This window comes from Acanthopagrus latus, chromosome 20 (genome assembly GCF_904848185.1).
Source record: "Acanthopagrus latus isolate v.2019 chromosome 20, fAcaLat1.1, whole genome shotgun sequence".
Taxonomy (NCBI): domain Eukaryota; kingdom Metazoa; phylum Chordata; class Actinopteri; order Spariformes; family Sparidae; genus Acanthopagrus; species Acanthopagrus latus.
Genome location: NC_051058.1, coordinates 14,367,971 through 14,395,865, shown reverse-complemented (window position 1 = coordinate 14,395,865; position 27,895 = coordinate 14,367,971). Strand labels below are relative to the sequence as shown.

Below are 27,895 nucleotides of genomic sequence, written 5' to 3'. Positions count from 1 at the left end.
GGTGGATGGTCGGATCACGGCTTTAAGAGTGGGCTTCCTCTCTTCAAGCCACCAGTTGGCCGGGGTTGAATTTTCTATTGCCAGCTCTCCCTGCAAAAAAAACGTATGGGGCTCGTATCCATTTATTGGTATTTTTTTTTTTGTGGGTTATTGTTTTAACTGCTGTTGTTGGCTTGTTTTGTCTGGCGGGGTTTTTGACTTTGGAGTTAGGGGCTCCTTTTCCCCACTTGGCTGTCTTAAGAGAGTTCGGGCAGGAGAGTTGTGGAGGTGCAAAAGCGGGCGCCACAAAGACAGGCTCTTTTGGTGATAAATTGTTTTTTGTCTTTTGTGTGTCGCTTGATTTTTTTTTTCCGGGGGGCTTCTTTACATCAAAAATTGGAGGCTAGGGAAGGGCAGGACTGAGAGGGGCAACGTGGCTGCGGCACCATTTGCCCTGGATCGGAACACTTTCTCTTGCCTTTTTTTCCTTCTTCTTCTTCCTCCGACACTTTTTTTGCCCAGCGTTTGTGTTTTTCACACTTCTCACTTTTTTTTTTTTTTTTGAATTTTGCATTTAATTTAGTGTGACTAGCGGTGAATGGAGCATGGCTAGTTTTGGGGGGATTAATGACATGACGAGAGACACCCCGCTGCTTGAGTTTAGCCAAGTTAGGGCAACTCCTATAGACGGCACTCCACTACCTTTATGTCTGCCAAGCCGCTGAATGAAAGCCGCTCTCTTTCGCTCCCTCTTTTTGTTGTTCTTTCAACTTATCAAAGAAAGGAGAGATGGACACAAAAGAGCTTATTAGGGGGGATATGAAGATGGGCGAGGGGGAAAGAGGGAGTCCCGGTCAGACACGGAGAAGAGCGGCGCAGCCTGAGTGTGCGTCTGAATGCATGTGGGGGCTGAGAGTGAATCGGGCAGCTCCGGCCACCCGCTCGCGGTCCTCTCGCCGCTCTGGGACCTGACGGGCTGTCGTCCTAAGTCGCTCCAGCGCACCCTTGGCTCTCGCCCGGTCCTCCGGCCGCTCTCTTATCGGCTTAACCCATCGGGCGTTTAGCGAAGGGGGCTGCCGTAGATGAGGTGCTGCCCCCCAGTGGATTAGTGGCTGACATGGTGGTGGGAGTCTGCTTGGAGTCTGTGCACTACCACGAGTGCCAGCATGCTTGTTTTAACCAGGAACCGAGCAGCATCCCAAATACAGCTCTTTTAAATGGTAAGACTTTTTCAACATTTTAATTACCGCTCTGCTTGATTTTCTCTTGCTGCTTGTTTGGCTTTAAATATTATGTTTTGATTGGATTTATTCATGGTTTATTTTTTTCTTGGGCTCCGTTTGGCAATTTATAACACTTATGTTGCTAAGTGACAGATTGACAATTTGGATAATGAAAGGCAGTGTTTGATTGCTTTGTCTTGACAAGCCTGACAGGGGTGTATTATTCTAAGACATCAAACTAAATATGATTATTGTTTATTAGATGTTCGGGGCAGTTTTAATAAATCTCACTGATAAATACATTGGGGCAATTTAAAATATTATGTGCTGTATTTACACGTGGATTTAGGTGGTTTTGATCGTGTGTCTCATCTCACTGCGCCTGTGCTTCTGTTAACATTTATAAATCAGGGTTAATATTTTTTGTAGTTCGTGTCTGACATGTTTAATCATTTTTAATGCAATATGATTTTTTGTAAATAACATAATTACCCTGTAATTATTATTGCGTGTGCTTGAAGGAAAAGAAGCAGGACTTTGAAGTCATTGATTCCTCCTCCCTGTTTTTATCCTGTATTGCTCTAAAATTAATCTGAGAACGTAATGAGTTCGTAAAAGGTCAGAGGCCGTTCCGTTAGCTTGATTTGAGAAAAAAAGTTTTTGTCCCCCTCCTCTTTTTTTGTCCATTATCGCACACTTTCGGGGACTCATGCGAACACCTCAGACGGTGGAGTAGGGATAGAAGGTTTTTTTTTTCCTTTTTCTTCACTCGCCCCCTCCGCTCCTCTTGTGTTTGTGGCGTTGATGCCATTGTGGCTGGGTGATTGGGAGCTGTCCATCACTCGCTGGCGAACTGGCAGTTTACTTAAGAAAGTGCATGTGGGACAAAAGGAGATGGCAGGAGCGTGGCAGGCCGGCTGAATGGAGGGAGGGCAGGCAATTAGCCACCGCCTTGTCAGGGCTCTTTTACTTGTCAAGCTGGAGCCCCCCGCGCTATTGTCCGAGCTGTGTAAAGGACATTCCCAGGGCTTTGTTTTGGCTTTAAGGGCCTCAGGACTGCCTGCTGCAGGCCAGGGGAAGAGCAGGGTCCTAACAGTGACAGAGAGGCTCCGCGACTACAGGAGGGAAAAAGGAGGAATAAAAAAAGGAACAGCGTATTAAGAGAAAGTCTTTGCGATGTATCTGTTGCCAACTACTGAAAAACATTCATCTTTTAAATATATATTTGTTCCATTTAATCCCTACATGGTTAAACACTTGAGTTGATTTTTTTTCCTTTTTAATTATCTTTCACTCCAATAACCTTCATCAGTCTGTATTAAAAATAAATGAAATGTTACTGTGCTTAGGTGGGAATAATTCTTCCCATAAATATTTAATTTGTCATGGTCATTAGTCAGGTTTAGGTTGTAAGAGGTTATAAAAGGTAATTAAAGGCTGACAAGTGGAGTTAATTATAGAATGCAGAAATGTAAAATGATCCAGGGTTATCTCAGAATGTTCTTTAAAAAGAAAAAAATAAGGTAATGAATTATAACATTCCTTTGTTGATTAAAATTGTTTTATTTTCTTCCTGTTATTGAGCATCTAGATAAAAGCGCCCTCATATTAAATGTTTAATCTATGAACAAATCTATTTTCATCTCAAGAAGAATGTTCATATATTTTAATCTTTTGAAATTTTTATTGGGACATATTTTTTTGAAAAAAAGAAACAATGCAGCACATGTTAGGACAATGTTCTGCTTTTCAAAATAAAATTTAGATTAAAAAAAAAAGTTTGCTGGAATAACTCCCCCCCCCGCAAAGCACTTTGACTGTTTACACACTGCTGGCCAACAGATCTCTTGGACTTTTCTCGTGCACTCGTTGAAAGAAAGTCACGACCATGTGAGCCTTATCATTTGACTCCGGCATTCAGAGGAATAAATGGATTTGAAAATGAAATAGTTGCGGGAGGAGGAGAAAAAAAAAAGATGGGGAGAAGAGGGCGGCGAGGAAGGGGGCTTGAGGCCTTGTTCACATGAACCTTGAATGGAGACATGGAGTCGAGGCGGGGAGTTAAGAGAAAGAATTGTTCTGAACTATGAGGTATTGTTTGGAATGAGAGGGAGGAAAGTGTGTGGTGTGGGGGGAGTGCGACGAAGGGTGCCACATCCATGTCAGAGTGAAGACTTTCTCTCCCTCCAGTCGGCTCACCCCCTCCTGGAAAAGTGGTGTGTGTGTGTGTGTGTGTGTGTGTGTGTGTGTGTGTGTGTGTGAAGAAGGAAGGGGTGGGGGGGGACTGTCAGCATCACACAGATAAAGTGACTGTTGGCCACACTTTGCTGAGCCTGCCCTCCCTTTGTGGATGTTGTTGTGTCTTGTTCCTTTTCTTTTTTTTTTTTCTTTCTCGCCTTCTTCTTCTTCTATCTCTCTCCCTCTCCTGCTACCTCCTCTTTGTCTCCAATCTCTCGCCTTGCTCGCTTTACCTTGTAGCCAAAGCCTTTTCAAGCTGCCAGTTCGTCTCTGGGCATCCTGGAGGCACAGCAGAGCCCACACACACACACACACACACACTCTCTAACACAAACACATACACAGACCCAACGTACAGCAGGGATTTGGGTAATAACTGATTTTTTTTTGTGTGTGTGTGTATATATAAATTATTTTTATATTTTTTCTGGAGTATTGCTTGTGGGAAGACTGCTGCTGTGCTGAGAAGCTGCTTGCAGTAATTTCTCCTTTTTCTCTGTCTGGCTCTCACTTTTTTTTGTACTTGTTGTCACCGGCATCAAAACTTTTCACTGAGAGAAAAAAAGAAGAGGGACTGCTGGCCACTGAGAGCTTCTGTGGTTAGAGTGGGGGATTTTGGAGGATTTTTTTTTTTTTTTTTTTAAGGATGGATGTGGGTGGGTGGGGAGGATTGTGGTGACTGGTGGAGAAAAACTAGGCCTCAGACCCAGACGCCTCAAGAGATACATACGCTCTAATGTCAAAACCTGGGGGAACAATGGTCAGCCGGCCGCGGCACCGAGTGCAAAGAGAGGGGGGGACGACAAAAATGAACACACGCCACACATGCCCGGCAACACACTGAGCGGAGGAAGGAGCCAAGCCGGAGACAGACAAAGAAGAAGGAGGAAGAGAAGTGGAGAAGAGAGGCAGCCAAGAGAAGCAAGAGGGCTTCTCCCCGACGTAGAGAGGGAAGGAGGATCTGGGGGTGGGGGGGCCAGGTGGAAGAGGAGGACGAAGGAGGAGGAGGAGGAGGAGGTGGTGGTGGAGGAGGAGGAGACGGGGGTGGGGGTGGGACAGAGGGGGTCATGTACCCGCGGGATGGAGCTTCAGCCGGGCCGGAGGAGACGGGAGCCAAGGCAGGAGTCCTGGGCCCCGGGCTCTCTCTCCTCCAGCAGGTGGGCTGCTGGCACCTCAATCTGAGCAGCTGGGTGAGTAACGGCACACTACTCCCCTGCTTCTTCTTCACCGTCTCTGCATCCTCTTTTCTCATCTCTGAGGGCTTTTAGCATTATTCTGACAGGTTGTTGTTGTTTACTGTCATCATTGTTGTGGTGGTGGTGCAGGTTCGGTGAGTGGAAAGGAAGGGAGGGGTTTGGTGTTTTGGTGGAGAGAGTCATGGTCATCTCAATTGAAGTAGCAAACTTGGGTGTTTACGTGTGTGTGTGCATGTATTCATGCTAATCACACTATACATTCATGCCGAGGCAAACTTTTCGCAACAGTCACACACTGGTAATTTCCTAAACTGAGGCCTAAATAATAAAATGTTGCGCACAGTTCATCTGGGTTAATTTAAAAAGTGCATCCACTTTCACTTTCTCTCAAGAGGAATATTATTTCCTTGACAAAATAAATGATGTGATCAAGCTCATGTCTTAACCATGAAATGTAAAATAAGATTTCAATAACCTCACAGATTAACATATCCCTTTGTCGATGTTGCCATCCAATTCAAATTCTTAATTGCCTGGCTTTCAACTGAAATTCTGAGGGGCTGATTGCATTTCAAAAGGCAGAATTCAGTCTGGCTCTTAACACCGCCATACAATATCACCTCTCAGAGAAGCCCCCTTTAACTCAGGTACGAGAGCTCAAGAGGCTGTTTACATTGAAAAGAAAAAGCTTTAACGCACACGTGCGTCTTAAGAGGTGATTTGTCTTCACAGAACACAACAGTTCCTACCAAATACCACTTCATATTTAAGCTATTTGTGCACAGTTTTATTTATCTGTGACATATCAGAACATGTCCTTTCTAGCGATTCTATTTGATGTGCCGACTATCAAAGATGGGAAGCGAAAATAAATGGTGACGAACGACTTGAGTGCTAGCGAAGAGAGCAGGAGGAAGGGGAGCAAAGGCTCTGGCCCACATAATATTTTTGTTCAGTGCTGTGATCAAGCAGTCGGCATGTCACTGCAGCAAAGTGAATAGATTAACTTTTAAATATACTGTGGTCTCGGGAGCCCCTTGCCCTCGGAGACGCATCTTCTCTGCAAGAGAAAACTGATCAACACCTCCGTATCTGCTTTTTAAATCCTCACACACACACACACACACACACATCCCCTTCCTCACAATTCCCTGGTTCTTCATATTGTGGAGAGTTTTTTTTTTCTCTATTGATTAACCGAGGAATATTATTTCTGAACTGAGCAGGTTGTTTTTTGTTTTTTTTTTCTAAAAACAGCGTGCTGTGCTGCAGGATTGCGGCTCTGATAAGCCTTTAATTTGTCTGAGCATTTCATACTCCATTGCCGTTAATCTCTGAGTATTCCCTTAGATTGTCTGCTTGAATCTGTGGATTGATTTGACTGAGCGCTACCGGGGCTAGTGTGTGTGTGCATGTGTGAACATTAGTTGATATGAGGTTTGCAGGGAGATGAAGATCTCTAGCCTGGAGGGGGCACTCTATACCTCCCATAGGAAAGAAAAAAAACAGCAATCGTGTGTAAACACATTTCAACAGGACAACATTGAATGATACCAGATGATTCGTCAGATCGGTGGCAGCACAGTTTGTACTTTTTGTTTCGCGCAAATCAAACACACACACTCTTTCCCTCTGACACTTTCCCCCAGCTTCCCCCAGTATCGCTGTTGTGTGTTTTCTGCACGGTGTCACTCCATGTGCCTTGGACGCAGGCCACTTGCACGCTCTGGGAGAGGCTCAGGGCGCTCTGGCAGCTTTTTCTGCTTGCTTTGGAATTCGGAGGCCTGAGAGGACCCCAATCCATCACGGCACTGTCATTCCCTGCGTTTCTCTCTCTCCTCTCCCGCTCGTCCCCCGGCCTCTCCTCCCCCTTGCCCTGGCCCCTCACTACAGCTCATTAGCGCCCCGCGAGCTGTTGTGACAACTCATCATATCATGACATAAAGCAGAGAGACAGAGGCGCTAGCGCCCCCCCCAAAACCCCGGCAACCCCCTGGGCCCGCAAGGTCGCCACCTTCACATTTAGGGCTCAAATTGGCCCTGCGAGGTGCCACCAGACGGAAATGCAAGGCCAACAGCTTTTTCCTGTCCGGCCTCAACCTCTCAGTCTCCCCTCCCTTTGTCCCGTTCCGTCCTGCTGTCACTTTCTCACCCGCTCTCTGCTTTCTCCTGTACTTCCCCCCTCCTCCCTCCCTCACTCTCCCCAGAGGTCTGACTTGAAGCAGCTGATTCATTTGTCCACTTGCAAAAAAAAAAAAGGGCTCTTTTCACGCAGAATGGCGTTTTCTCACCAGCGAGCATAAGAAACACTTTACACTTGAGATGGTGTTCTGGGCTTACCGGCAATGCAGCTCATAACGTGAGTTGCAGAGCTACACCACTGGAAGTGGTGGCGTTTACGAGCTGCCGGTGGCCGGCAGAGAAGCGCCCACTGATCAGTGACACGAGGAAACGAAATGCAAATGCATGTAAGCCCCTTTTTCCTTCAAGCATGCAGGAAATGAAAGAATAGATGAGGATGGAATAGAGTAAATAGAGCCAAGGCGATATCAACAACATGACCAGAGGCGGCAGCCACTGTTTCTGTTTGTCTGCTGCACTTAAGTGAGCTGCCTGCACTTCACAGTGCTGGCCCTCCTCAGCAGCAGGCGCCGTATGTGTCCTGGATGTGGTTAGAGTCAATGTGCTGCTCATTGATGTTTGTACAAGAGTGTGCTCTTAAATTTTTCTGCAGGGTCTTTTGAATGCGAGATCCCTTCTTCTTTATTTTTAAGGCTGGAGAATCATCGTCATGACTACAGAGCAGCGTCTCTGTTTGTCTTCTCGCTGTATTTTTGTTTGTTGTAATGACGGAGGTGGTGGGAAGGAGGATGCAAGTCAGCGGGGGTGTAGGGGCAGGAAATGTTCTTTCTTTTCCCCTGGCTTTTTGTGGAGCCGGGAGAGTAAAGCCTCCCACGTCGCCTGTGCTTTTGTTTCTTGCCGCTCTGTGCGGCTGAAGCGCCCAGCAGCCTGCCAGACGAGTCCCCGGCTCTCATTGTGCCACGGTGACCGCGGGGGCAGGTGCTGGGCCTTCCTTTTCTGCAGAGACCACCGGGTGCTTGCCTTGACGTCAGCGGGAGACAAAGTGGGTGTGCGGTGATCATGTGGCGTGCGGAGGGGAGCAGGTGAGCTGATTGAAGATGTCAGACCACAGGAAGTCGGCCGACTGACAGGATGATCAACAGTTTGATCTGGTCAGAGCTAAAGTTAGGCAGCGACAGTGGATTTCCTGAGTCTCGGCCCGTGTCGGCAGATAGAACTCAAAGGAAAAGACCTCTAAAAGGATGTAAAATGATAGAAAGTGAGGTACAATTTGCTTAGCAGTTTGTTTTTTATTGGAAAGCTGCAGAACTAGCTTCCCATCCAGCCACTTTCTGTAGGTGACTGCACAGGCCGCAGTCGGTCCAGCCCACCGCTATTTGCCTCACTCTGAGCTTTTCAGAGGGAAAAAAAAGAAAAAAAAGAGCACAATCTTAGACCACAAGTGACTGTGATGTAAATCGGCTGGCTTCTAGCTCTCTTCTGGTCCCATACACACCCTCTAACACCCTCTGTCTAAATGTGGACTCAGTGGATGGGCATTTTGAACTGTCTTCTCAATGGCTGCGGCCCCTGGACAAAAGAACTCATTTAAATGGCCACTAAAGCTTTTTCAGCGCCAAGAGATGAAGAATTGACAACATTCTTTCACATCATTACCCAAGGGAGGAGCGGGGAGTCGTGAAGGAGGAGGTTAGGAGGTGAGAGATAGGGGAGGAGGGTGGGGGGAGAACAACTAGAGCAAAAAGAGAGGAGAGTAAAGACAGAGGCCATCGTCTTCCAGCACTCGGCTGCGGACTCATCAGCTGTCATAACCCCCCATCCCAATTGTTTTCCCTGTGTGTTTTTCTTTCCTTCTATCCACGATGTGCAGATCAGATCAGGAGCAACGAGGAGGTTTACGTTTCTTCTTTAACGAATCCCATTCAATTTAATGCCCCCTCCACCCACTGACACAAACACACGCATACCCCCCCGTCTTCCTTCTCTCCTCCATAGCCTTTTCAGCTCAGGGCTGTGAATGAGTCCCAGGAGTCTCTCTGCCTCCCTGGAGTTCTGCTGGGGTTCATTAATCTTTCATTGGGACCATGGCAATAGGGAATGCCCCCCCCCCACCCCTCTCTCCACTTTCCACTCCCCCAACACCGCCACTACAGAATAGAGGTCTGGATGGTAGGGCTCGTATGGACCATACAGATGGACAGCTTTAACTAGCCACTAAAAATTTAGCATGGTGGACAGGGTGCGGGGTGGGTTTCTGAATGGACTGTTGGCGCATCAGGCCTGTTATTAACTCCGGCCCGGGCACATGATTAGTTTGCGGCATTAACTTGTCTCGCCCTGGGCCCACAGCTTTGCATTTGTTTTGCCAATGAGCATCTTATGTATGTGTGCCCCCCACCCCCCCTCTGCCAAGATCTAGTCCCATTAATGTTTTTCAAAGTCTGCTGGAAATGTGCCACAGTGGAGCCTTTTTTTTTTTTCTTGCATGGGTTAAAGTCGCTAATGAGGGTGTGTGGCCTATGAGAGAGAGCAGATTGAACACACACACACACACACACACACACACACACACACACACACACACACACAGACAGGCAGCTTGGTGTCTCACTCCTCTCCCCCCTGAACATATCATCCATGTTATGATAAGCCTGATTAGTGCTGCTTCTTTGACTGCTGAGGGCAGGATAAGGATGTGTGGGTAAAGAGGCGAGAGCAGCCTCTTCCACCAGCCCTAATCTACAGCAGAGCTCTAATCTGGTTATCTTGTGGTCGGGGGGACGTGTGTGTGTATTAGTGTCTGTGTTGGGCCTGGCCATGATGAGAGGGGCTGAGCTCCGGTTAACGCAAGGGGCCCACGGCAGCACACCCCTAAAGCTCCACTGTAATCTTTGGGTAATTGAAAAAAGGGGGCCTGCGCCACTTAGGAGCACAAAGAGAAGATTACATAGCTAAAACTAATTTGGCAAAAATGCAGAAATGGATTTTCGGCCCCACCTCCTCTCTCCTAACCCTTTTATTACAATACACCCCTTCCCCTCCATGAACCGAGGGGCCCCGGGGGAATAGATGAGGAGAAGGGGAGCGAGGGGGGAAGAGGGGAGACCAAGAGGAGGCTTGAAAGCGGAGCGCCGACTGGAGCTGCTAATGACTGTGGATTTACACGCGCTGCCTTGATTTCGTGGTTTACAGATGATCGATTACTTCACTGTAGCCGCGGTTTAAAAAGTGCCTCATCACACATCAGACCCAAATGTGAACTGGCAACCCCCCAAGCCTCTTAGATTGTGTTACCGAATTCCAGGGTGACACCGCAGAAGTGTTTTTAATTACAAACCACACTATTTTCACTGTGGCTTGGCGGTTTGGCGCCTTGAGAGCACCCAGAATTTGATCGCTGCTCTCTCTGAGGGCCCTGCAGACCGAAGTTGTAATCGTGTGGCAAGCGTGTGCAATCTTCTAACCTTTAACACAAATATTAACGCCCCAGTCTTCCTGTCTTGTTTCTTCTTCTTTTTTTCCTCACAGTCTAATAAGGTTCCAGTGGTACAGCACCCTCACCATGTGCACCCTCTCACGCCTCTGATCACCTACAGCAATGAGCACTTCACACCGGGGAACCCCCCACCTCACCTACAGACAGACGTGGATCCCAAAACAGGTACGTTTTTCTCTCCGCCACGTTCATGTTTGACTTTGAGATTCAAAACAGAGTTGCAGTTAGCGACGTGCTGCTTGATTCCTGCTTAAAAAAAAAAAAAAGAAGAAGAAGAAAGAAACAGCATTGGAAAACTGTACAGTGTGTCTTAAAGGGTGTCAGGTAAGAAACTTGTGAACATAAAAGTTGAGGAAAAACACAGGAGCAGCACTCCTTAGATAAGGCGCGTCACCTCTTTGCACTGATGGGTGAGTAAATGTTTTATTACCACCACGGTTCACATAGTCAGGACTGTGTTTGTCTTGATGGCGTCTGTCTGTCTGCAGACACGTTCTTGTAAAAACAGATTGAGATTAAAAACCATTCAGATGTCACGTGCAGGCAGAGCAGACTCCACTGTTTAAACTACTGCCTTATTCAACATTGGTACCACCCATAAACTGCTTATTCAATGATCTCAGGAAGCGATTGCGATGTCCAAAGTCAGGCAAAGTCATCTGAAGTGCCTCTTGTTGACAACTGTTGCCCTCATCTGTCACTCGTTGATTTAGCTTGCATGCTTTTAGCATGGTTTGGCCCAAGCGGAAAGCAGCCCAACATGCGAGAACCTGAACCTGAACAGTGGCTCATAAACTTCTTGTTAAACACGGAACTCGGTGAATGACTGCGGCCGCTCAAGACCACAACACTTGTTGGCAAAGGCTTGGAAAACGAGGCGGCCACTGTGGTCGGAGATCGTCACATCAGAGGCCGTGTCTCAGGAATGATGCCATCCGCTGCATAAATCCTTGAGACGGACGATGTGATCCGAGCGCTGTGCAGCTACGTCTCTACAGCCTGTTGATTTAGAGTATCCGTATTTAGCAGTCAGTTCTGCCCGCACATCCCTCTCTCCCACAGGCGTTTAGCATACATTTTTTGGCAATTTCATTCATTTCTGTGCGCATCTTGACCCCTGCACTTAATTTTTGTTAACTGTCATTCAGCCCGTCCTTTTCAGGTTAATGCATTTCCAGGGCGGTGAATAATTTCATGCTTTTTTCTGGTGGTCTCTGGTGGATTCAGTCAATGTTTTAGGTAATAATTTTCCCTTATTATGATGGTCCTTACAAGGGGGAAATAATGCGCCAGCTGCTGTTTAATGTAGTGCTTAATGGGGGCTGCTTAATTGGGCTCAGTGTTTAATTAATTAATGAGCTATATTAGGTCTTCAGCGTTGGGTGGCGTTGGGATAATAGGCTCTCCCTTTTTCTTCCCCTTTTTTAAAATAGAACTCACCTTTGTTGTATTCCAAGACAAGTTTTTTCCGCTCAGGCGCAAAACTGCTGGACTGCACATTGTCCATCAGTAACAGAATCCCCCATTGGAGTCAGTTCCTGGACAACCTGGATCAGCTGCGTGCATTGGGTGTAACCACCAGCAGCGGCCAAGTTCTGATCCGTGAAGACTGATCTGGCTCTTAATTCTTCGTGTTGGCATGGGTTGGAAAATATCTGCAACAACAGCTGCACAGGCGAGCCAGCTGTGTGGAAGGAAAAAATGAAAGCCCCCCCCCAGTTCCTGGTCTACCGAGCAAACACACACACCTCCTCGCTGTGCTTTTCTACACATGTCTAGCGTTCCCTGTTTCAAGTTTGTCGTGAGAGAGAAAGTTATTTTTACACCCCGGCTGTGTACAAGACCTTTTCAAGGCATCCGTTCAGGGCAGCTTGTCGATGCAGCTTCTCTGCCTGTCAGCTGCCGCGGGAAAGTAAAAGGCGACGCCGCGGACGCCGTGATCGCTCGGCGTCAGCCCTCAACGAGAGCTGTCCTCAAATTGGACATCTTTGCCACCGCTCGTCTGGGGGGGACAGCAAAGAGAATCTGCTGCTAGTTTGTCGTAAATCTGAGTATCGTTTTGGACAAATGGAGACCAATGAGCCGATAACGTTTAATGTTGTCATGAAGTGAATTAAACACTTATGACAACACTCCACATGTACTTATTTGAAGGTGCAATATGTAAAAATGGGAGGAGATTTTAATGAGAATAGAAAGATCTACCTGACCTTAAAAGACAACACAGTTTCATTCGGTTTTACCTTGTTTATATGTGGCAGACCCTGCCACATCTCTAGCCTCAAACAGTGCTCTGGGGAACAGCTGAAATGAAACAAACTAGTTATATCTGTGCTGACTTTTAGCTGCAGTCTGTTTCTAATATCGGTTTATTCATATAGAATCCATCCAGCATGTCAGGATAAATCAGCCCGACTCAACCTGTATCCCTGTATTAGCAGCTCTCTGATCACAGACAAGGCTTTTAATTATATTGTTGTGTTTTGTTAACTTCTACACTTCAGTCATTTTGTATCATTAGTGCTGAATCGGTAGACAAATGTGACAAGAATCGTGTTGGTGTTCTCTGCTCACCTCTCTCCCCTCTGCCTCTTCCAACACATTGTGCCGCCGCCGCCTCAAAGGCCTTTGATCAGGAAGTGTGATTTAGCACTGTGTACATGCGAGCAACAAGCCCTCTTCCTCCTCCTCTTCCTCCCATCTGCACTCCTGTGATGTCTGCCCCGTTCAACAAAGAATGAATTCAGCACTGACAAAGATTTGGTTCTCTCTCTCTCTCCCGCTCTCTCTCTGTCTTTCTGTCATCTTCTTGTCTGTCCACCTCCTCTCTGCTCCTGTCATCCTCGTTTTCTTCCACAGGAATTCCAAGGCCTCCACATCCTCCAGATATATCTCCTTATTACCCACTGTCACCTGGTACCGTCGGCCAGATCCCCCATCCGCTAGGATGGTTAGTACCACAGTAAGCGAACCCTTTTTTTTATTATTCCTCTTTCTACTGTATCCTCTGATGGGTTGTGTGAAAAGGCTAGCAACGCCTACGTATTGTAGGGATTAATAAGCATGTACTGTGTATCAAAGAGAAGAACAATGAAAAGCAAGATATTACCATACATGCATGTGTGCTGTGTCTTTTCTGTATACAAAGTCAATTCTGTCTCCTCTCCCTACATTTTAGTCCTCTAAAACCTCCCGACTCGATCCCTTAACTTTCCGACACACTTGCCGCCGGAGCTCGGCCGCCCAATCGCAGCCTCAACTTGCTACTTTTATGGCGAATACTATTTTGCATGTCTCTGTATGGTCCAATTAGAGCAATGAACCGTGATTGCCCGTATTTTACCCACAATTCCACATGGGGGCTCTCCCTTGGTAACTCTTGTCAACACTTGTTAATATGACAAAAGGCTACAAATTAAGCTCTGTTAATTTAATGTTTTCTCACCGCGATCTAAATACCGAGAGAGGCCCCGAGCGCAGCCATGGTGCCCTTTGATTTGCTGCACTTTATTTTGGTATAAATTTACATTCATTATTGTTTGTCTTTGAATGTGTAGACCTCAATTAGCGTGATGGCTCCATTAAAGAGACCCGCGCTTCGTCTTTAATTATCACAACAAAACACCTAGTTCCAGCTTGGGGAGGAACAGGGCCCCACTCTGTCGACACCGAGCGAAGGGTTATGAAATTTAATTAGCCATTGCTATCAAGATTTGTGGCATTCAAATTGTTCAGAGTTTTCCTCGCTTTGATCTGCGCTCTGCAATCCCCTAGATTTTTGTCCTGATCAAATGAGAATAAAGAGGCCCACGGTGGGGAGAGGAGAGAGACAGAGGGCTTTACCTTCTCCTCTTCCATCAACCCCATCCCTTTACCTTTTTTTTGCCTTTCTTCTTTCTCTTCCCCCTTCCCAGGCAAGGTCAACCTGTTTATCCAATCACAACAGGGGGTTTCAGACACCCCTACCCAACTGCGCTCACTGTCAACGCATCCATGTCAAGGTGAGTTGAGCCCTAGGAGCAAAACACACACACACACATACACACGTGCTCTCCCTCGTTCCGTTCACTCGTGTGTTTGTGTTGGCTGCAAGGGTCGCGCGCGCACGCTCACACACTGATACAAGCGAGCGGCAACTTCTCCCTTAAGGAGAGCTCGCACTCCCCCATCTCTGTGTTCAAAAGGCCAATCCTCCAGTGTGGGGGGCTCCAGCTAGTGCACTCAAATATTAATTATATTTATCATTTTCTAATGAGGCCCCTGAAGAACATTTACCCCCGCTGCATGTCAGGCAGATCTGAAAATGAGCCGGGGCATGTCCTTGCAGCGAGTTTGAGCAGTCAGACAGATAAACAAACACGGCAACACTTTGAAGGGGGACTAGGCTGATATAAGCCGGGGCCCTGACACTTGGCTAGCGCTTTGGTCCAGCCCATTAGGGTCCAAGCTCAAGTGCTGCTGTGGACTTTAGTGCACCCATGGGGGGTATGTGTATTCGTTTGCCATCTTGTATACATGTGCATGTGTCTCTCATTTTGGTGTTAAACTACTTAATGTTCCCTCGAGAGACGTGTGTCCTCTATACTGGTTTCAGGAGCGTAAAGAATTAATTTGGGATGACTGAAAAGGGCCGGTGATTTGTGGTGTCTGAAGGAGCCAAAAAAGCAAGAAGGCAAAAAAAAGACAAACAGTCTCCTACTCCACTCCCACCGCTCCTCCTCTTCCCTCCTCCTCCTCCGCCTTCCCTCCATACGCCCTTGCAGCAGGGGACTTTGGGCTAGTTTAGAGTCTAGGGATGAGGCCAAGCTTTAGTTTAATTACAGCCTGATTGTAAAAGCAGCTCCTGAGGGCGGCGTGTTTAGACCTCTGTGACATTGATGGATCATGTAGATGCAGGGGAGGGAGGAGTCGCAAGGGAGGGGAGCGTGGCCCTAAGAATAATGGAAAGCCAGACTGTTCAGACTGTTTCCCTCTTTTTCCTTTTCTTGTGTCAAACTTTTAACTCATCGTGCAAGAAAAATGGTGTCTGGATTTGCTCCTCCTAGGCCTTTTCCTGACCTAGTCTCAGGTGCAAAGGGTCAGACGGCAGGGTCTGTCCAGACATAGGCATCTGGCAGCAGCACCCATCCAACATGGGCTATAAGTGACTGCTAGTTTGGTCCCTTAATGACAGCCTCTACATTGTGATCATCTTATTTCCAGTGCGGTTAATTGAATATACTGGCTGGGGTGCGGGGAGGGGGGGCCGGGGGTGGGGGGGGGGGACTAGCCATGGGGAAGAGCTAATGCTCTGTGATGAGGCCCCTAATTAAATTAGTATAACTGAATAGATGGAGGGCTCTGGGAGCTCTCTGGAGAATGGTAGGGTTTAACACATCCTCCCAAAAAAAAAAAGAAATCCCGCAACTCCCTTCTTATGCATCCCTAAATTCTGACTTTGACAGCACAGAGGAAAAGAATCAATTTGTTGATGAATTCTAGGGGGAAAAAAAAAGAATATGTCTAATTTTGTCAGAAAAATGGCAGGAGCCTTTCATACATAGCCTTCAGCCAGTTGTTTTTCCTGTTTTTTTTTTTTTTTTCAAAGATTGGACCAGACTATTGTGATAGCTCTAAAGGTTTGTAGGGAGCAGGCCGAGTGCAAAAAAAAAAAAAAAAAAAAAACGGAGCAAAAAAGACGTCCTGGCCTTGTACTCCTGTCGGGGAGCCGGTTCTTTCGCGGGAGCCTTCGTTTTCGGTCCCCTGTGCCGCAACCGGTGCTGAATTAGGATGCAGGGAGTGGACGTGGTTGCTGGTCCTGCGATGAGCACCTTACACCTAGGTCCTGTTAAAAAATGCATTCTTTCTGGATGGAAGGGGGGGAAAAAAGAGCCAAGGAGAGTAGAAGATGGTCTGTGGAACAAATGAAAGACATTATTTTGATAATGGGGTTGGAGCCGGCGCAGGTCCCCCTGTATCGTGTGTGTGTGCGTGTGGATGTATGTGTGACAGGTGGGAGGATGTGAGGGCCCCTTTTGCCCCTTATGCTTAAGCCTGCCCTTTGATATGTTCCCCCCATCATCCCGCTCCCTCTCTCTTCCTTGGGAACGGGAGAGGAGCACCGGCCGGATCATTATACATTAAACAGGCACGGGGGCTACTGCCTCGCATTGGCAATTAAATGGCACTGGCTAACACTGGGCTCGCTGCGCCAATGACCCCCCCCGTCTACACACACACCCCAACACCGCCAGCCATTCTTACCTTTTCAGATTGAGACGTAGGAGCCCCGGGGTTGGGGCGGGTGGAGGGGTGGGGGTCTCCGCTGCGTTTCCCTCTCTCTGCGTTGCTTAAATTGGTCCAAGGCACCGCTTGCTGCTGATGAGCCCGGATGATGATGATGATGCCCCCGCGCTTCAAAGGGATGGCCATCATGTTTAAACCATAACCTGGGCCATGCAGTGGCAGCAGGAGGAGGGAGGCGGGGAGGGAGGGGAGGAAGGCAGGGAGGAAGCGAAGGAGCGTGGAGGTGGTGAGGGGACAGGGAGGAGGAGCAGAGAAGAAGAAGAAGAAGAAGAAGAAGAGGAGAAAAAAAATAGATCTTGGAACAGAGGAAATTTTAACAAGTGCACAGAGAGAGAAGGAGGGAGGGTGAACAGGGAGAGAGGAAACGGAGTGAGCAAAGAAAATGCAGCAGCCCCTAATGATGGGCGATATGCAGCCACCGCTGCCGAGCTCCCCATCAACGGATGACATGGCACAAACACCAATGTGTCAGTGATGAAGGGAGAAGAGGGGAAAGGAGAAAAAGAGGGAAAGAGTTTGAGGGGGGGAGCGCACTGGCACTCCCCTGAGATGGCCTCCAACAGAAACTAGTTGTTCCTGGCGAGTTTATCCTCATCATTATATTCTGGCTCGGAGCCATGCAGCCAGACACAGCCAGATAATGAGCTGCTTTAAAAAAAAAAAAGAAAAGAAGAATTCCTCCTTTTTTTCTCCTTCTCCTTCATCCTCTTCTCCTCTCTTAAATGCGTGTGTGTGGTCACGTGGAGCCAGGGCGCCATGCCGTAAACACACACATGCAGATAGACGCGTTCAAATAATCTCACGCCAATAATTAGTGTTGTACATTCCGCCGGCGCGCACAGGTACAGCAAGCGTCTTCGTAAATAAGGGGTTTCTGGCCTGAATGTGTTGAGCAGTTGGAGATGATGAAATGATGATAGAAGCGTTTAGGGATGAAGATAAAAATGTCAGCGCTGCTGACTCTGCTGGATTGGCAGAAAAGAGTCGGGGGAAGAAGCAAATAGAGACCCAATACCTGAAGTGATACCAGACCTTGATAGAACATTTTTAATCTGGTTTGCAGTATTCCTCGATGAGAGGATGATTCTGTCTTTACTCCTCCAAAACCTGACATTTTCATATCAATGCAACTGCTAAAAATGCAGTTTTCTCAAACACTTGCGATGAGTTAAGTTAGACAATTAGCATTTGTCATCTTAAAGGATGAAAGACATTGTCAGTGTCACTTAACAACTCACCGGGAAAACCCACTTCCTCCCCAAAATACAGAGTGTGAGGGGAATCTAGGATCTAGAAGTCTCAGCGCTAGTGCGAGTCTGAACAGTGTCTCTGTGACCATGAGTGGAAAACTGCACGGAGCCCTCAAGCCAACACATTTCAACTGAATCTTTGACGAGTATACGCTTGGCTAAAATATTCAGTGTGCAGCCTTTCAATGAGTTTATCCTTGTACAATTGCACTCGTGTGTGACTGGCACACAATATAGCTTTTTCAAATCACATTTTGTTTACTGATATCTTGTCATAAATGTGTATAGCTGTCCAGGCTGAATTCTGTGATGAAATTAAACTGCTCTGATTGACCGTAAAAACTCACTTTGAGTGGAACCCGCTCTGATTGGTTGTGAGGAACAATGCAGGAATCAGCCTTGGACATTTTTGTGTGGATGTTGTTGTATGCGCATTTATGTCTTCTTCTTGTGACTGAAGGGCCCATTCCATTTCTGTTGAAGGAACTGAAAGATGACTTTTTACATGTCATTGAGCGACAGGAATGGAATTTGGCCCCTTTAAGTCTTGTGTATACATGTGGTCCATCTCCTCATTTCACCCGTGTCCATTCTGACGATTTACACAGTCTTCTGTCCTCCAGGTTCCCCCCACACATGGTGCCCCCTCACCACAGTTTGCACACCACGGGCATCCCACACCCAGCCATCGTCACACCGAACGTCAAGCAGGAATCCTCCCACAGTGACATCAGCTCTCTCAACAGCTCGTGAGTAGACTTTCACTTGCCCCAGAAGTCAGAACCTCTTGATCGTATGTTGACTCTGCTCACCTCTCTGCTCTCTGGTCCTCCACAGGAAACAGTCAGATGCTAAAAAGGAGGAGGAGAAAAAGAAGCAGGTCCACATAAAGAAACCTCTGAACGCCTTCATGCTCTACATGAAGGAGATGCGGGCCAAGGTGGTTGCTGAGTGCACACTGAAGGAAAGTGCCGCCATCAACCAGATCCTGGGGCGAAGGGTAAGTCAGAACCCGTCACCGGGCGCACGCCAACACTGGAATGGTCCAACTTCTCAATTCTGGTGCTCAGGTCTAGATTCATGTTCAACTTGGTGTATTATACACCAGGGATTGAGCGTGAATGCCTTGTAGGATACAAGATTGGCAGAGCTGTGCTGATCGAGTTGGGATTCACAGGCTTGTTAGGAGATATAGAGGTCTTCATGGTGACCTGATGGCCCAGTTTTGTAGATTTGTGCCTTGCTTCTACAGAGTTTTGTGTGCATAATTGCAGACATAGACCCCTAGTGTTCAATGCAATGGAAATGCATGTCTTTACGGATGAATCCAAACTGTTTTTCCTGCCAGGCCTATAGCTGGTTTTATTCAATGTTTTGTTACAAGGCTAGAAACCACTAAGGTTATGCCAAGACTCTGTATGTTACAACTTACACAGAACTATGTGGAAACCCGACATTAAGGCTAGTTCAGAACCTGCATTACTTTTGTTTGTTTTTTTGTGTTCACGTTGAAAATCTTTCTCTGTCTTCCTTCTCGTGTCTCGTTTCTCATCTTACAGTGGCACGCCCTATCGCGGGAGGAGCAGGCCAAGTACTACGAGCTGGCCAGGAAAGAGCGACAGCTCCACATGCAGCTGTACCCGGGCTGGTCAGCACGAGACAACTATGTAAGTTTTTAAGTTTACAAGTCGTAACAGCCTGTTTCTTTCCCTCTTTCACTAGGTGACATGACCAGGATGAGTTCTATCCTTTTGCCTTTTCCTTTCACCCTTTCCTTCTGATATGTGTTGATGAGACCGGACAGGTTGCCTTGACCCAATAATTGTAACAAAGTCCGACGGTGATCTTGTTCACATGAATCCACGGTGAATGTCTTTCACGCTCTAGACGCTTTGTTCTGACACATAAGTGCAGTGGATTCTCTTCAGTCTAGTTTTTCAAGCTGACCAGAGTCGTCCACAAGCAGCCGTAGAGAAAAATCCGTCCGGCGAAAAAAACAGAGGCTCGTCAAGAGACGTCTAGATGTTCACAGAGCAGAGCAGGAAAATAAGACAAAAGATTACAGCAAAAGAAGAAAAGAGTAGAAAAAGACAGAAAACAGAGTAGGGAGAGTTGTGGTCTGGCCTGCAGTGGCAGTTACAAACCAGAGGGCAGAGACAGAAGAAGAAGAAGAAGAAGAAAACAAAAACAGGCAGAGAAAAGAATGAATGAATAAATAAGTAAACACAAAGATGAGTCCTATTCTCTGTTTCATGTTTTGGGCATTCTGCAATATAATAACTAAGGTTCCTGTCTGTGTCTATTTTTTTCTTTCTATTTTTTTGGCGGCTAACCAACAGGGGAAAAGGAAGAAGAGAAAAAGGGAAAAGCAGCAAGCAGAGAGCAATGGTAAGTGAGCTGCAATTATCTCTCATATTAGAAGAGCCCCATCATGTGTCAGGCAGATGTGACATCTTGCAAGATAAAAGTCAAGCTAGTGTTTGTGTGTGTGTGTGTGTGTGTGTGTGTTAGTGTTCTTCTTTTGTGTGTTATTGTGCCTGGCTTTTTTCTCTTCTGTGTTTTTTTCTTTTTTGTGGTATAGTTATGCTACCCAATGCAATATTTAAATGGTAGAGTTGCTTGTAATACCCCCCCTTTTTCCCATTTTCCCCTTAGCCTCTCCCCAGCTAATAACAACTGAATATGCATGACCCCCCCCCACACTCCTTCTCACCTCCCCTCTCGACACCCCCCTCCTTCCCTCCCTCCCCCTCCCTTCTTTGCCCCATAGCAATCTGGTATTGTGATATGTATGTTTTTTTTTTTTTGAGAATGTGAACTTGAAGCATTCTGAGAGCCATTAACTTTGCAAGTGTTGTGTGTGTGTGTGTGTGTTTGTGTGTGCCCCCCCCTTCCCGTTTTATAATGCCTGTGCCTTGCAGATAGACTGCACTACAGTGCTATGTGTGTGCGTGCGTGCTTGTTTGCGCGTGTGCTTGCTTGGCTGCCCCCTTGCTTGCTTTCCTCGTTGCATGCTTTTTATACCAGAGGAATCACTCACATCTTAAAAAAAAAAATTAAGGAGGTTTGCTAATTCTATATGATTTTTTTTTCACCCCATTTTCTCCATGATTCACATTCTTCCTGACCCTTAACTGTTGAGGAGCGACTTGTTTATCATGTGTTTTGCGCTCGTTCTGGTGACGGATCTCTTCTTGAAGGCCTTCTCTATCTGTTCTTTTTTTTCAGAACACAGAGAATATTTTCCAAACCCTTGCCTTTCACTCCCTCCGATTACAGGTGCTAATGTCATTTTGAGTATTTTAATTACTAACTTGTTTCATTATTCTTACTTCTTTTTTTAATTATCATTATTAATTCATGTATATGAATGTGCAATGTTAGGCAGGTGTAAGATGAAGTTCACTTTGAAATATGCTCTTTTTTTGCTTTGCTGCTTTCTTTTAAAAAATGTTGCTACTGTTAATTTGAGCTAGATTATATTTCATTCACTCATGTTGTTACTCAGTTGTTAAGAGCATTTTTCCGTTATTGTAGTGCATTATGCTTCAGGAACTGATGATATTAAGCTAGGTTATCTCTGAAGGTTGTGATGTCAGGGTAAACCTCCTTAATCTATATGCCTCAGTAGCTGCTGCCTGTGCCTTTCCTATAGGCCAGCATGAGTTTGGCACACTCCCCCCTCTTTTAAATCTGCTCTCTAATGAGACAAGACCTGGACTCAAACAGCGCAATATTCTGCCGTCACTCTTGCTCCACTTCCCGTTGCTGGATGGAGCAAAGTGACTAGCAGCTTTTCTCTGCGACAGTGCAGCCAACACTGATAGAAAACAGTCAACTGTTTGATGCCAGGTCTAACAAGTAGATTACCTCTTCGGGTTCCAGCCCCTTTTTTTCCCCTAATGCTTCCCCCCTGGCTAGGCCTTACTCACCACTGCACTTTTTTTAGCAGCCTGCTTACCGCTGCCTAGTTCTAGCACCTTGACCCCTTGTCTTTTTATTTTTTTTTCCGAAAAAAAACACAGTGCGCTGATGCTAACGTCTAGCAGTGAAATTAATCCGATCTGCATTTGCTCAAACCCCAATAAGCACTTCCTGTCTTCAGCTTTAACTCCCAGCTAGAGTTTAGATTATGCAACTTAAAGTTTTTCCACTTTAATGTTATAATTTGCATGCACTTGAGTTTCACTAATGACTGAGACGCACTTGAGGCACACTTGAGAATGGCTTTAAGGGTATTTTGTTTTTTTTTTTTTTACTCTTGCACAATGAGCCACTGCCAAGCTTCATAGATTCACTGTTACCTGTTTTTTCTCCTTACTTCTCTCCTCCCCCCCCCCTTTTTTTTTTAATTTCTGTTCCTTATGGTTTTTGGTTCTATTCCTCCTCTCTGCTGGCTCCCCCCCCCCCCCTCCTTCCTTGTTGCGGCATCAGACCTGAGCGCTCCTAAGAAGTGTCGAGCGCGCTTTGGGCTCGATCAACAGAATAACTGGTGTGGCCCGTGCAGGTGTGTATGGTGTGTGCTTGCACCGGCTGGGGCCAGGTGAAGGCTGGGTTATCTGTACACTGGGACTTCCTCCTTTGCTCTCCCCGCTGCTGCCTTCATTTTTTTTACTCTTCCTCTTCTCTTCCCCCTCCCTCTGTCTGTCCCCGCCAGGCTATCGTGACCTCTCAGCTTCCTCCAGCCACGCCCTGCCGGTCTATCTCTAGGTCCCCCCCACCCCCCCCCCACCCCTCCATACACACACAATTTTTGATTTTCTACCCCCTGTTTGGGAAGAAGGGTTGTTAATAGCACATGCCAGAGTGTTTGTGTGAATGGTGTTCGTGCGTATGTGTTGATGGGGTTTCATTGCAGGATGTACAGTACAGTAAACTAAACTGGCAGGTCGGGGCTTGGAGGATCTGGAGCCTGATGGTTTGGTCACAATATGGAGGACATCCCAGTGTTTGCCAGCCTAAACCTAAGCCCTGGCTACATGTTTTTTGTCTGTGCAATGACGTGTCCATTTTTTCTTTCTTTCCTGTTTTTTTTTTGTTTTTGTTTTTGTTTGTTTGTTTGTCTCTGTGTGTGTGTTTGTGTCTACCTCTTTGGCTAACAGATGCAAATACCCCAAAGAAGTGTCGTGCCTTGTTCGGGCTTGACCAGCTGAGTTTATGGTGCAAACCATGCAGGTATAACTGCTATAGTGCCAATGGGAGGAAGACATCCACAATGAGCAGCTTCTTTCTCCTTGATCATGATTATTACTACATCCCTCTTTTAAAAAAACAGTTTCCATCTGTGTGGTAACGGATGGCAAACTCTTCTTCTCGCTCCTTCGCTTTTACTGAGGAGCTTCCTGCTGTAAAACTCCCCTCGCAGCAATTCCCCCCCCCCCCCCCCTCACTGAACTCAGTTCAAAGCCCAATGGCAGAAAATGGATTTCTTAAGTAAGATCAACAAATATTTTATCTCAACAAACGTTATCTCGCTCCAAGATCACGGCTTCCCCCCTAGTGTCATTTGGAGTAACGTTCCCTTACAGGCGGACTCATTGAAATCCATTTTCTCCCCAGGCGGTGGATAATTCCCTCCCATCTTAACTGTCATGTTTGTTCTAATTGGCGTCCTTTTTGAATAACAATGTTATGCTTACAAATTTAGCCCTGCTTTCTCTGAGGGCCTGCTCAGTGACACTCTTTTCTGTGCCCTCTTCCTCCTCCTCCTCCTCCTCCTCCTTCTCCAACCTCCTTCTTCCTCCAAACTCCTCTTCAATAACCCTTACTTAGTCCCTACCTGTTGTCTTTCTGTTCTGACACAAGCAGTCTTTGAATTGGGAATATTTTCATGGTAGGTATTTGTTTCTGCTAAGTAATACCCTTCTCTGTGTCTGGCTTGCAACACACCACCCCTGCCCCGCCCCCCACTCTTTCAGCCATCGCCATGCATTGTTTCTGCTGCTACACCTTTCATATGTTGTGATCATCTACACGGGTCGGCCTCGGAGATCAAAACTGAATCATGTGACTTTTGTGTTTTTGCCACGCTCTAAATCTGTGTAAAAGGACACCACTTCCAAATGTCCGACGAGAATCCATGCTTCTTGTCTTAAAATTGTCTGAGGCTCAACCAACTTCCACCCAGTCCTCTCTCCGCTCTCTTATCTCCTTCCTGGCTGACATGGACGATATCAGATATAACTTCATTTATTCCTTAAACAATAACAGCTGATAGTGTGGATTCGGGAGTCTGGGAAGCGCGCCATAATTATAGTCTCCCTTCCCTTTTAGGAGCCGAGAGGTTAAAAGTTCTCTCTGGGCTCCGTTTCCTAAAAGATGCATCTGGTGTAATTTCCCCCGAGACAGAGAAATCAATAACATACACGGGCACATACTATGAATCGATATGTCTGTTAAAAAATGGATATTAGCTCATTTGTTGCGCTTTGACAGACAGTTATCGAGAGTAAGATGTGTACGTAGCAGCAAAATGATAGCTTTTTACGGCCGGTCGATTGCCCCCCCCCCAACCACCACCCAATGCTGCACTATCAGTGCAGAGTGCACTTAAAAGCCTCATCCCCGCTCTTTCTAGTGGTCTCTGCTGTCGGGTGTTGTGTGGAAATGCATGCCTGTGTTTCACCCAAGAATGCGGCCGAGGTTTTGTGAGCCCTTTTATGTGACTTGTCGATGTCCCTCCTTCTTTTTCATTCTCAGAAACCTGCTCTCTTGATTCACATAGAGCTACGGGAAATGGGGGTTTGATTTGCCTAAATTAAACGTTGGAATCTGCCTTACATGTTACAAAAGGCTCAGTCTTTCTTGTTTAAGCACCTTTTACCTACTTGGTAACCCCCCCCCCCCCGAGCCTTGAACATACTGAAACTCTGCGGCCTTCGGGCTTCCTCGTGATAGAACGGAGAGCCGAGAGAAGGGTCACTGTCGGGGTCAGGGTAAAGATGAAGTGGGCAGAGATTCCCCCTTAACCAAATCTGAACACTCGCAGCAGAGTCACCACAGATAAATGCAACAATCCCCTACTCTCCTAACCGCCCCCACCCCCCCCCGCCCCGCGCTCATTCGTCAGGTTCCAGTGAGCGCAACGGGCCTGGCCTCAGGACTCTGCAGGCAGGCAGGGGGGGGTCCCGACCTCAGGCAGGAATGCAAACATGATGCCTTGACCCCCTCACACACACACACTTGTGTCTGTGGGGCAGAGACGGGTTAGTGTGGATCGTGTTGACTTTTTTGCCTTGCATCCAAACTCCGTCCCTTGAGGAGATGAGCGAGTTAGAGCCAGATCGAGGGGAGCGAGACAGGTCCAGTAACCTCATGTTGCTGGAGAGAACAGGCTGAGCCCCAGCTGTAGCTCTTGCATGTTAGGAAAGGCTGGGTTTACATCCAGAGAGCAACCATCACTACATCTGAATCTGCTTCTGTTTGTTCTTTCAACATCTTCGTCATCATTATCATCACATCCCTGTTGTGCTTTTCATTTCTCTGCTGCTTCCTGTCCAGGTGCTTTGCCTGTGATCCTTCCTCCATGTCTGTCCTGTCTGGTGGTTTAGCCTTGAGAAACTGACTGTTATTTCTAGCACCTTTCAGTCTTAGCGCAAGTTGACTTAAATGCACCTTCAGAATGTGATTGGTCATGTAAAACTGATCCAGAGTAATGGTTCTCCCTTCGTTTAAGGCGCATTTCAGTCAGCAACCGTGCTAAGAGGCGATGCGGTTTGAATACGTGATGCTAAAAGATGCTCTCTTTCTCTTGCCTTGTCCCCCAGGAGAAAAAAAAAGTGCATTCGCTACATCCAAGGTGAAGGCAGCTGTGCCAGTCCTCCCTCTACGGACGGAAGCTTACTAGACTCCCCCCCATCCTCCCCCTCCTCAGTGGTTCCCTCCCCCTCCTCAAAAGAGTCCAAACCTCAGACTGAACAAATGCAACCTCTCTCACTGACTATGAAACCGGCCCACCAGCCACTCCACCACCCGCACCTCCTGGCTGGGCCTCCACCATCTTTGGTTCAGCTGGAAAACTCTGCTGCAGCTAGCAACACGCCCGGCGCCTCCTCCCACAACGGAGCCCTGGAGCACGGCGACATCTCGTCCTCGCGGCAGCCGGGCTCCTCTGTGGTGTCCTCAATGGCCCGGCCCTCGGCATCGCTGTGTCATTCCCACTCACTCCTCCCATCCTCGGCCCCTCAGCCTCTGTCGCTAGTGACCAAGTCTATAGAATAGTCTACCCTATTCTTCTCCTCTTTTCTAGCTCTGCACACACACCTTTCTAGGGCCTCCCTCTGCTATATTTCACTTGCCGTCAGTTCGGTTTTTTTTTTCTCTTTCTGTTTCTGTGCCACACGGCTTGAAATTTTAGTTTTTGTTTTATTAAAAAGTTCATTGGTCAATATTTGACCCCTCATTATCAAAAAAAAAATCTAATTATTATAAAGAAATGATACAATGAGCTGTAGTATAGCTTTGTGAATCTGCCAAAATTTTTATGAATTTTGTTTTTGTCTTTTTTGTAGTGTTAAAACAGTGCAAACAGAAAAAATTATTTAGTTCAACTTCAAAATGTTTAAAAGACGGATATAAAAAGGTAGGCTAGATTATTCAGCGAGCCCTTTTCTTGAAAGAGTTGGTTCTCCTTCTTTATTTGTATTAAATACGAGCTTGCGAACCAATCATTTGACATCTGTTCAAACTCTAGGGGGGCATGAGGCTAGCGGTGACACCTCTCTGAGGAACAACTTTAATTGTGATGTTACTTGTTCTTGTTTAAATGTACAGAATAATGGGGAGGGGGGGATTACTGTGTTAAATATGCATTCTTCCACTGCGTTGTCTTTTTTTCTTTGTTGTTTACCTTTGGGGCGGAGTCAGGCAAGTTGGGTGGGCTTGAGGGGAGGTCGGGGTGGGAGGGTCGCGGGTTATTAAATTCAAAATGTCACAACGCTAGGACCAGTAGTATTTATTGCTTTAGAGATTGCTTGTTGTATCTTGTATGTGTCTCTTTTTTGACTTTTTGTTTCTTAATACATTGTACAAATATTTTTTCTTAAGGTAAGCGACTTATATATGAATGATCCATTTTTACAAGGAGGTTTTAAAAAGGCAAATCTTTTTGTTATCGATTTCTTTCCTCACTGAAAAAAAAATACCTGGATTCCACTCAGTGTACTGTGTAGATCTCATGAACAGAAGTATGCACAACTTCATTTCAAGAAATGCGTCTATAAGCCATTTTACAAAAAAGAAGAAAAGATAAACTTGAAACAAGAGACAGTTGGTACCGTGTCTTCAGTAGTTGGAAAAGTGTCTAATGCCCTTCTTTTTTATTGCACAGTCACATCTCTCAGACTGTAGATTCGTGTACAGATTTTCCGTGCCAAATTTTGTGATAATTTTCTCTGCCCCTCTAACCACGCTGTAGGGATCTTTTTTGTTTTGTTTTTTGTTTTGTTGTCGTTTGTTTTTTTATTTTATTTCGATACCATTCTTTGCTGTGACGTTACATAGATTGCTATGTATGTAGTATAAATGTTGCTATAACAAATGTGTTTGGTAGCAAATTGTCAAATATTAAAATTTAAACTTAATAAAAAGGCGGACATCATACTGTATAAACCCACAAGGGCCAAATTATGTATATTAGGAGGTTCATAAAAAAACTATTAAATACAAAAAAATACACAAACTGCCACTTTTAAGTACACTACTACATATAGGTAGATAGAAAAAATAGGCATGTTGATGTTGCAAGAGGCTGTAAAAAAAGCTACAAGAGAATCATCCACTCGGTGCCATTGTAGTTGACATGACGCGACTGTAACCTGTCGATTTCTTCTCTGGTTTATTAAGATGCTAATGATAAATAGTTTGAATGTTTCCTTAACGGCTGTGATGTTCCTGTTCTATTTTATGCTCTTATCTTTTTGTTTGTTTGTTTTTTCCTGTTATTTTAAATGGTTCCAAAACCATGTTTTTTTGTAATGAATAAATGTTTATGCTGTACAGTCTCTGTAGCATGCAGTTCTGTATTAATAAAAGCAACTTAGTATGTGCACATCTTTGTCCTCCATTTATTCTGAAGTTAACGGACAGGTGCGGCGACCCTAAGAAAGTGTTTGAATTGCAACTCAGCCAGAGGCTCCCACCCAGCTG

At 46.2% G+C, this 27,895-nt stretch overlaps 1 protein-coding gene across 32 annotated transcripts in view; it reads left to right on the top strand.

Annotated features, from left to right (window-relative positions):
- tcf7l2 (transcription factor 7 like 2) overlaps positions 1-27,797 on the top strand; it is a 93,306-nt gene extending 65,509 nt beyond the window's left edge. For 3 of the 32 annotated variants that reach the window (XM_037080561.1, XM_037080541.1, XM_037080551.1), the window contains 10 exons: positions 10,247-10,379; positions 13,074-13,176; positions 14,129-14,215; positions 18,358-18,498; positions 18,587-18,749; positions 19,309-19,416; positions 20,074-20,137; positions 20,978-21,028; positions 22,852-22,924; positions 25,516-27,797. In XM_037080561.1, coding sequence (XP_036936456.1) covers positions 10,247-10,379; positions 13,074-13,176; positions 14,129-14,215; positions 18,358-18,498; positions 18,587-18,749; positions 19,309-19,416; positions 20,074-20,137; positions 20,978-21,028; positions 22,852-22,924; positions 25,516-25,969 — 1,377 coding nt within the window. In that variant the 3' untranslated portion in view covers positions 25,970-27,797. Of the gene's footprint in view, positions 1-9; positions 4,631-10,246; positions 10,380-13,073; positions 13,177-14,128; positions 14,216-18,357; positions 18,499-18,586; positions 18,750-19,308; positions 19,417-20,073; positions 20,138-20,977; positions 21,029-22,183; positions 22,257-22,851; positions 22,925-25,515 lie in introns of those variants that run through there. The other 29 variants (XM_037080562.1, XM_037080547.1, XM_037080557.1 and 26 more) reach the window with 20 other exon arrangements.
- The last annotated feature ends 98 nt before the right edge of the window (positions 27,798-27,895 follow it).